The sequence below is a fragment of the Micropterus dolomieu genome, linkage group LG15, assembly GCF_021292245.1.
Source record: "Micropterus dolomieu isolate WLL.071019.BEF.003 ecotype Adirondacks linkage group LG15, ASM2129224v1, whole genome shotgun sequence".
NCBI lineage: Eukaryota > Metazoa > Chordata > Actinopteri > Centrarchiformes > Centrarchidae > Micropterus > Micropterus dolomieu.
The window spans coordinates 12,764,073-12,773,762 of record NC_060164.1 but is presented as its reverse complement, the minus strand read 5'-3'; the positions used below and the strand labels follow the sequence as shown (position 1 = coordinate 12,773,762).

At 38.9% G+C, this 9,690-nt stretch overlaps 2 protein-coding genes across 2 annotated transcripts in view; both read left to right on the top strand.

Annotated features, from left to right (window-relative positions):
• Positions 1 to 3,543: 3,543 nt before the first annotated feature.
• LOC123983897 (urokinase-type plasminogen activator-like) lies at positions 3,544 to 7,587 on the top strand. The gene is made up of 11 exons (XM_046070339.1): positions 3,544 to 3,700; positions 4,613 to 4,717; positions 4,816 to 4,873; positions 4,974 to 5,112; positions 5,198 to 5,280; positions 5,369 to 5,401; positions 5,491 to 5,671; positions 5,779 to 5,921; positions 6,022 to 6,162; positions 6,248 to 6,396; positions 7,046 to 7,587. The coding sequence occupies exons 2-11, from the start codon at positions 4,667 to 4,669 to the stop codon at positions 7,238 to 7,240; spliced, it is 1,173 nt and encodes a 390-aa protein (XP_045926295.1). The 5' UTR covers positions 3,544 to 3,700; positions 4,613 to 4,666; the 3' UTR covers positions 7,241 to 7,587.
• A 1,443-nt stretch (positions 7,588 to 9,030) lies between these two features.
• Positions 9,031 to 9,690, top strand: part of LOC123984498 (urokinase-type plasminogen activator-like) — a 2,225-nt gene continuing 1,565 nt past the window's right edge. The window contains exon 1 of the mRNA XM_046071414.1: positions 9,031 to 9,036. Coding sequence (XP_045927370.1) covers positions 9,031 to 9,036 — 6 coding nt within the window. The remainder of the gene's footprint in view (positions 9,037 to 9,690) is intronic.

Sequence of the window (9,690 nt, the reverse complement as noted above, 5' to 3'; positions counted from 1 at the left end):
GAAATATAGAGGCCACACCGCAAGATGCAAACCACTCATCAGCAGGAAGAATTGGAAGGCAAGATTGAAATTTGCAAAGAAGTACAGAGATGAGCCGCAAAAGTTCTGTAACACAATCTTATGGACTGATGAGACCAAGATTAATCTCTACCAAAGTGATGGAAGGCCAAAGTGTGGAGCAAGAAAGGAACTGCTTATGATCCGAAACACACAAGCTCATCTGTGAAGCATGGTGGAGGTAACGTCATGGCTTGGGCGTGCATGGCTGCTTCTGGGACAGGCTCATTAATATTTATGGATGATGTAACTGATGATGGTAGTACAGAAACATTTTGTCTGCCAATTTACGGAGAAATGCATTGAAACTAATCGGGAGGAAGTTCATCATGCAGCAGGACAATGACCCAAAGCACTTCATGAGGGGGGAACAGAAGGTTTTAAACTGGCCAAGTCAATCACCTGACCTTAACCCAATAGAGCATGCATTTCACCTCCTTAGGAGGAGACTGAAGGGAGAAACATTCCGAAACAAACAAGAACTGAAAGAAGCTGCGGGAAAAAGCCTGGAATAGCATCACAAATGAAGAATGCAACAGTTTGGTGATGTCGATGGGTCACAGGATTTCAAGCCCAACGAACCTTTCACTGAGAATTAAAATTGCACCACTAAATTAAATAGATACAATGAAATGTATGTGTGTGTTTTGGACAATATGATTAAATGACAGTGTAAGGGTCCAGACATTTGACGTTTCAGGGAGAACTCAGAATTTCTCAATCTATTAAAACAGATGATGAGCTCACAATAGACCGTGAGAAATGCAATTGGTCAAGAAATATGACAACATGCTTAAATCGTTGACGCAATGAGGGTAAGTGCTGGGATTGGTAACAATGAAACACCTCCAACTGACTGTGTTTTTGTGGTGTGTGTTCCCCTCTCTGTGAAACAGTTTGTGAAGCAAGACTGATTTCAGATATAAATGCAAACTTATCCAATAAAAAATGATTGACGAAATTGGTTCTTTGCTTAGCACATGTACAACCATTAGTGATATTTAGGCTATTTTATTATATATTTAAATCACCTTGCTTTCTTCACAAGTTGCACAAATACGTTTGTTGTCTGCAGACTATAAAGATGTACAGGCGATTCATTCAGACTGAAAGATTACAATAAATAGTGATAAAATTAAATAAGTCATATGCATGCACACCTGCCCTAGAAACTCTTTGGCCAAACAATATTTTTATTTTCTTTAAATCAAATCTTTTTTTTCTCAGTACACTCGAAAGAGAAGCAGACAGGTATCTTATGATTGAATAGAGAAGCTGAGAACATGTGATCTGTAATTCCTATCACCAGTGTCAGCCCTTGATTTGATTTAAATGTGAATAGTTTGGAGAGTGACGGTAAATGTTCTCAGTGGTTTCTATTGGCTTTTACTGTAGCTCCTCAGGTTTTGTGTTTGTTCCTTCAGAAACAGGAGTAAGAGGACTGTTGAGTGGGATGTGTTTTGCATATGACTTCAATTTATTTTCTGTAGGCTTGCATTTCTAATTTTTACTTCCTCAATCACCATGTGCACTGTCTATATATATATAAGCTCATACATGTTAGAGTACAGAATGTGACCCTGATATAGGGGAGTAACACAGCACATGGAAAAACCGTGGCAATGCACGGCTACGTACAGAGTCAGAGCTATACTGTTGTCATACAAAGTCTGAGGCCATGCCCATGGTCAGTCCATCTAAAAAAATCCACAATAATTTTATATATGTTGTAAATATCATATTTATACACAAGAAATGTTATCTGTTCACTGATAACATGTCTCACCCCAACACAGTATCATCACCACCCCTTACTTTTCTAGTGCAATTGTAGAGATTAACAAAGTCTGGAGGTGTTGTATTAGAGCGAGTTGATGAAGATACCAAGAATTCAAAGGGGGTATTTTTTTTTAGCCTTTACAGAATATGGAGGGCAAATTCAGAGAAGACTGGGAGAGGCAAAATAATCAAAATTCTCCAGGTTGCAGCTGGCTTCAACCACAAATATTTTGGGTTATCCTGGTTTGGTTCATTTCTGTGGAATACATAGTTCTTGTTTTGAAATTAAAACAGCTGTGTGGACATTTATCAGAGAAGGCTATTGGAGTCATTAAATAAATTGATCAATATGCATTGTTCAGTTGATTCATGCTTCCTGAATTGGCATCATATGTTTTTGGCTCATCCCATAAAGACCTCAGGTCCAGAAAGCTGTCATATTTGGCTATTCACATCAAAGAGAAGGAAACATGAGTAACACAGGCGTCAGAAATTTTAGTCAAGAAATCCCCATGTAAAATCTATAACAATGCCTATTGTTTTAGGGGAAGTTGTATTACATTACTAGTATAACATGTGCAAAGAATGTTGTTTTGAAATTGCAGCTGCTCTGTTATCCGAACCAGATCTTTCTTTCAAGTTTCCAGAATAGGTGGTCTTGATTAATGATGCTGCTGTCTGCATGTGGTAACAGGCAGATAAAGAGTCAATATAGATGCAATGCATGGTGATAATAGATAACAGAAGTGCCAATAAAATTGCACTGTTTTACTTGATCTAGTTAAAAGCAGTGTAGCTGTATTTTGAATCAATTTAAATGTTTGTGTAAATGAATGTAAATTAATACAAAACACTGCAATATTCATACTTTACTACTACTTGACAGACGAAGATTTGAGGATGAGCTTAGACATTGTGGTGTTTAAAAATGTGATACAGACACATCTGCCACAATCAGAGGAAACGGACTCTTAATGATTTTTAATATTATTTGGAATTCTGTCACAAATCCCAAATAAATCAGTGTGACTTATCTGGAAATAATTTTAAAATTAATTGATTAAAATTAGGGCCCTATTCAATGAATGTAAGTGTTTCATTAGAGCCCTGAGGCAAACAAATACAGAATATGTAACATCATTGTACATTGTGTGGAAAAATATTTAATCTAATTTTATAGTTTCTTGATGGGAAATTTAAAGCAAACAGAATGGAGCAAGGAATTAAACACCAGTTTGAGCAGATCCCATCAAGACCACTTTAGTGTGCTTCAGTGCAAAAGAGACTTCAGTTGAACATTAAGCATTAACATTAAGACGTCATGTTATGCCTTTAACAAAGCATTTTTTCTTACATGTTGTAATGCCTACAATCCAAATGTCTTTTATGGGAAAAAATATTTATTGAATTTAGTTCATTAGTATTACTCGTGAATCTCAAACCTGTCATTCTATCTTTCAATGAAGTCTGTTCATCTGCACCCACAGCTGGAGCAGTCCTCATTGTATACATGACCAATTTAGGATATGTTTTTTAAAATTGTATCACTGTGTTCTAAAGGCAGAAGGGGTGTGTGTAGTGTGTATGTATCACAGGACATGACAAATTCTTTGGTCAAGACCGCTGATTAGCAATTTGTTGCCAGTGATGTTTTCTTTTCCTAAACCCCTCCCACTTGTAGCCTGTGTGTTTTTAAATGGGAGGAAACGTGGGGAGGATCAGCACTGTAAAACCGAAGCAATCAACAGCGTGAGTCCTGCCACAGCTCAGGTGCATATCAGAGGGTACAGAGAGGAGAGAACAGTCACATCATCTTGAAGAAATAACAAAGGGCTTCATCAGGACTACAAGTTTGGACTGAAAGGTAAAAATAACTCTAAGAAAGCTTCCTAGACTGTGACATTCAGCAAAATCTTTAATGTTTTAGTTTACTTCATTATATAGCCCAAAATACACAAATAACAAATTTGCCTCAAGGGGCTTTACAATCTGTATAGCATTGGACAGCCTCTGTCCTTAGACCCTTGATTCGCATAAGAAGAAAGAAAAACTCCTTTAACTGGGAAATAAAGGAGGAAACCTCAAGAAAAGCAGCAGATGAGGATCTCCCAGGACCGACAGACATGCAATAGACATTGTGTACAGAATAGATCAACATAATAAAATTACAATGTAGCCAGTCTGGATGACAAAATTGTAGATATTGTAGACCCGGAAAGAGGACAAACTACACAAACACACAAGAGGCAGAGGAGAGTGCTTGCTGACAGAAATTGTGCGCTGAAAACAAAGATTTAACCGTTTATCCATTTTCCTTATGTTCATTGTCACATTGATACTGTGTCCTAGAAATATTTAGAAACTGAATGTTTGAACTGTGCACACTGCAAAGCTAATGTGATGTAATGGTGTGTGCATGCCATGCAGTAATCAACTAACCTAAACTGATATTGAATTTAATTTGGAAGAGATTCTGTTTTTTTTTATCACAGAGTGCATGCTCTAGCTGTTGCTTGCACATTAAAACTGCCACAGAACAGTCTTCTCCTCTGCAATAGATGTACACATGCAATCGACAGAAACGTAACTGTGTGTGAAATGAAGATGGCCACACTTCAAACACAGACAAAGACGCCACATGTGTATTCATTAGTCACACATGTTTCTGTCTTGTGATGTGCCTGAAAATAAATTCCATGTAAGGGCAGGGGGGCGTCAAAACCAGTCGTCCAGTGTTTGTTTGTTCCATTTCTGTCATTTTTATTTCTTTTTTCAGTCCATTTTCAGACACAAATATCCCGAAAAAGGAGAAGCAAAACCAGAAGTGAAGATGAACGTGTTAGTCATCCTCGCCATCCTTGCAGCATTCAGTGTTAATGCGGTAAGCAACAGTAAGAGGAAGTGACTTTGGGTTTAATAGTCATTGGTTCAGAAGGTTTATGAATCTAAATAAAACGTGTTTGTCTGTGCTCCTCTCAGGTTTTTTCAAAAAGAAGGACTAAAATTAGTTTACCTCAACCGCAGGGCTCTGAAGAGGGTAAGCCAACTGTCAAGGCAACACATAATCTTAATATTCTGCTTCTGTTGTTTCATAGACATAAAAATGTTCATGTCTCTCTTTGTAATGTGGTCTTTAGAGTTGTGTCTGACTAAGGAAGGGAGCAGTTACAGGGGATCTGTTTCCATGTCAGTAAACAACCGCAGATGTCTCAACTGGAACTGGTTTAAAAACCCTTGGGGGGCTTCAAAGGGAATCGACAAGCATAATTACTGCAGGTATGCTTTAAGTTACCAATCTGGCACCTAGATATGATAGTGAGAGGTATCGTGTTTTTGATTGATTATGTCACTTGAATGCTAGGAATCCTGACCAGAGCTTGATGCCGTGGTGTCGTGTCCGAATAGGAAGGAGAATTGTAAAGGAATTCTGCGTTATTCCCAGATGTAAGGCTGAGAGTGGGAATTTCAACATTGTCAGTATTGTGTTTGATGGGGATTTTTCTAATGATCACTGATTTCTGCTCCCATACAGGTTCTTCACCAACAGGGATTCCGCTGGATACAGGTAGTTTTGCTGTTTAAGTGCACTTTTTCTCATTGTCTTCTCGTGATCGCCTTCAACAGCACACACTGACTTGTTCTGTGTCCCTGCAGAGCGAACATGTGGTGAGAGGTCTGAGCGGAGGATGCACAAGATTGTGGGTGGTACTTTTACCACCATAGAGTCGCACCCATGGGTCGCTGCTATTTTTCGTAAAAGTGACCATTTCCTCTGTGGTGGCTCTCTCATCGCACCTTGTTGGGTTGTCACAGCTGCACACTGTTTCTCAGATATGTGAGAAAAAAACACAACGCAAAACACAATTTCCTCCGCTGCACTTACTATAATGGTACATATGACTCATATGTGTATGTAATGTTTACACACTTGTTTGTGTTCAGCGATGAGACTAGCATGCGGCATATGTCTGTATACCTGGGGAAGTCTGCCATCAATGAGACATGTGATGGGCAACAGAGATTCACTGTAGAAAAACTGATCATCCACCAAAACTACAATGAGACCAACTTCAACAATGACATAGGTACGTACAACTGTATGGTGTGCATGTATGTGAGGAAGATAAAGAGCAGCATGGGTGCTTTGTGTGCAGGACTCATTGCTGTGTTTGCTTTGCATTTCAGCACTGTTGAAGATCAAAAGCAAAAATGGAGGATGTGCTGTGAGGTCAGCGTCTGCACGGACAGTGTGTCTTCCTCCACGTCACACCCAGCTTCCTGCAGGATTTCAGTGCAGCATTGCAGGATTTGGAAGGGAGCGCTCCCGTATGTACTGAAGAAACTGTAACCTGCAGATTTATGAGTGATCTCTCAGCCATTTCAGTGATTCCTACACCTGTTTTGTCTGCAGTGGCGTGGCACAACTCACAGTACCTGAAACAGGCCAAGGTGAATCTGATCTCCCAGACTGACTGTCAAAAGGAATCGTACTATGGAGCTCTCATCACTCCGAACATGTTCTGCGCTGGGAGCCCTGACTGGAGCACTGATGCCTGCAAGGTGAGCTAAGAACCCAGTGTGTGAATGTGCATGTGAGCACTGGGAAAGAGGATGTTAAAAGGCCTAAAGAGAAAAAAAACAGAAGGCTTCTTGCTTGCGACCAGTGAATCACTTTAGTCTTGCTTTAAATGTCTGCGCAAAAGCAGAAGTGCATAAAGAACAGAACCCAGCGGTATTACAGGAAATCTGAGAAGCACTCTTTTCTCATCCTAAGTGTTGATTATATTGATTATATCGTCTTCTGATCGCAAGTAGATGTGTTTATTTATGCTCATCTGTAAGCCTTAATAAAACTTGTTAGTCTTAGTATTGGGGAGTTTCTGATCTTTTTCACTTTTGATTTATGAATATCTCTTTACATTTATCTCTTTTCACATTAACATGTTTTTTTTTCATTGTGATTATATTTTTGTGAAATAATTTCTACTGTTAGGAAAGAAATGTATCACAAATGAGTGTTACTTTATTACACAACAGAAATTTAAGAGTGGCTTACCTTGTCTGAAGGACATGACTGTCACTCAATTATTATTATCATTCTGGCAGTCTATGAAGACACGTACTTTCATAGAAGTGCTCAAATCTAAACATACTGGAGCCTTTCTTCACTCTGTGAGCACTGACTGACTGATGTGTACTCTCCTCACAGAATGACTCTGGTGGTCCGCTGGTGTGTGAAGTGTCAGGTCGGATGTTTCTGTTCGGGGTGGTGAGCTGGGGTGACGGCTGTGCCAAGAAGAACAAACCAGGCGTTTACACGCAGGTCACCAAATACAACGACTGGATTGCAGCAAAAACAGGGCTCTCCAAATACACAAAAGGATCAATGTATCCCCAAAAATGACGCTGTGACAGAAAGTTACCTTTTTGGGCATTTTATTTCTTAAAGGAAAATTTGGCCGCAATTGTGTAGGCTCTGGGTGCATGCAAGCATGTAGAGGAGTAGCTGAAATAGTTTTGCACAGTTAAGATTTACTGTAAAAGTGCAAACTGAATGTTTATTTAAAAGTATTTTATTGCATGTAATTCTTTTCTTTGCACTTTGGTGCAAAAACTTTTCATACCAGATTATGTTTTTTTAAACAAGCTATTAGAAAGTTTATTTATTTTATTTAATAAGCATTTCCTCTTAGAGGGCTGGCCCTGCCGTAGAGCTATTTTTTAAATAATAAATAAAATATTTGTATTACATATTTGTCATGCTCATTAATCTCCAAACCCCCAATGTTTTTTTTTTTCTCTCTGGCTCTTGCATATGCATATACTCTTGCAACCACACACAGAAATTGTACACACCCACTTGCTTGCTTACTGTAGGCGCACAAATTTCCTGTGTTCATGCTGTTTATCAGAAAAGCAGCAGCCGCAATGAGCATCTGCTAGAGCAGTGCCGTTCAAACTGGGGTGTGGGCCCTCTTCAGTGTGTGTAGCTGCTGAAGAAGGGAGGGGTGTGTGGATGTTGAGCAGACCTAAAGTTGCATCAATATGATTCACGTGTTAATATAAACAAACAAAAGTGCTCTGGTCCTAGCAAGGCTATTTGGCTAACCTGAATCTTTTGTTTATTTCATGATTGATGATCATGACTGATACAAATGAAATCAACTTTTACTGGGGTGGAGAACCACAGTGCCAGAGGACATAAATGTGTGCCTAACATGTGAACTATACATTTTTATGAAATGAACTGCAGAAATAATGCAGTAAGAAGTGCAAAACAACTGAATCTGTTAGTTCAATTCAGTTTGGTATGTCCTAATGAACGCATCAAACACTGGATGGCACTGTTGTGTAAACATTGTGTACAGGCAGCTCATCACTCTAAAGCATACTGAGATCACATACAATATTTTAATATAAACAGTGACATAACTGAAGACAGTTAGGTTTAACTGGTTTAACCCACACTTGTTGCACTTTTTAGATACTATGAATCAATCAGACGTGTAGCAACTTAATTTCAATTACATTTGAACTAGTTGTCAGAGTCAAATGGAAATATTAAATATAATTGGGGCTTGGTTCTTGTATCTCTCTAAAGATGCTATGAATTATTTCACTAAACATCTGTTGAATGGACAGCAGCTTTTTTAATGTTCAGCATAAAAACACAGTCAGCAAAAAAAGACAAAAGAAACATTAATTAAAGATTAGGTTTAATATGGTTTATGATCAGAAAACAAGATTCTAAATGTTAACATTAGCATCAGTGATGTTAGGCAGGTATAATGTTTACGATGTTCCTAGTGTTAGCATGCAAACATTTGCTAATTAGCACAAAAGTAGCTACAGTTGAGGATGAATTGAATGTCATTAGTTTTGTAGGTATTCTGTAACCAAAGTAAACCAAAGTATTGGAAAACGCATTAGGATTCATCCCCTGGGCACCATGAATGTTTGTACTAAATGTCATGTCAATCCATAATAGTTGTTAAGATATTTCAGTCCGCACCATAGCCTTAAACCCCGACATTGCTATCCCTACAGAGCGATGCCGCTGCATGGCAAAATTTCATTTTGTCAGAATCAATGCTGACTTACTGTACTGGCACAAAGGAGTTTGAGTGCTGCTTTGGGTCTACAAAACTGTGTGCACGCAGACAGTAAATAGTTTCCATCCCAGAATCAGTTGTAATGAAGGTAAAGTACTCTTCAGTGCTTATATGTAGTTTTAAGAAATACATATTTATTGCAGGACTCGGCCAGAAACTATTGTTTATATCCATATGCAGCATTGTCAACGCACATTGTACAAATGAAAGTAGCTCTACTAAACATGGTTCTGCTGCAGAGTGGGGAAGGCTGAGTGTCACATTTGTGGGGTAATCATCAGAGTACACTCTGTTATACTGAACAAGCACAATCCAACCGGTCATCACGTCATTATTGAAAGCATACTTCAAAACCTCTCCAAGCAACCTGCTGCAATGCTTTCTATCAAAGTCTGTTTGGACAAGTCCACATAAACAGATTGTTCACAGCAATGCTCCTGGAGCCAATCACAGTTCATCCTATTCCCCCTCAATTATTCACAGAGTTTACAGTTTACTTTACTGACTACTCTGCCTCAATCCATATATGGATTGGAGATGTTGCGAGTATGAGTATGAGTCTTACTCCTCTTTAAGGACAATTCCTAAGGAAGAGGAGAGGAGAGGGCAGGGTCTCTTCCAATCAGGTGGACCAGAGTGTCTAGTCTCTGTAGTTTGGATCGCAGCTGCTTAATTGTCTACAGCCACATTAGGGTCACACACACACACACACACACACACACACACACACACACACACACAC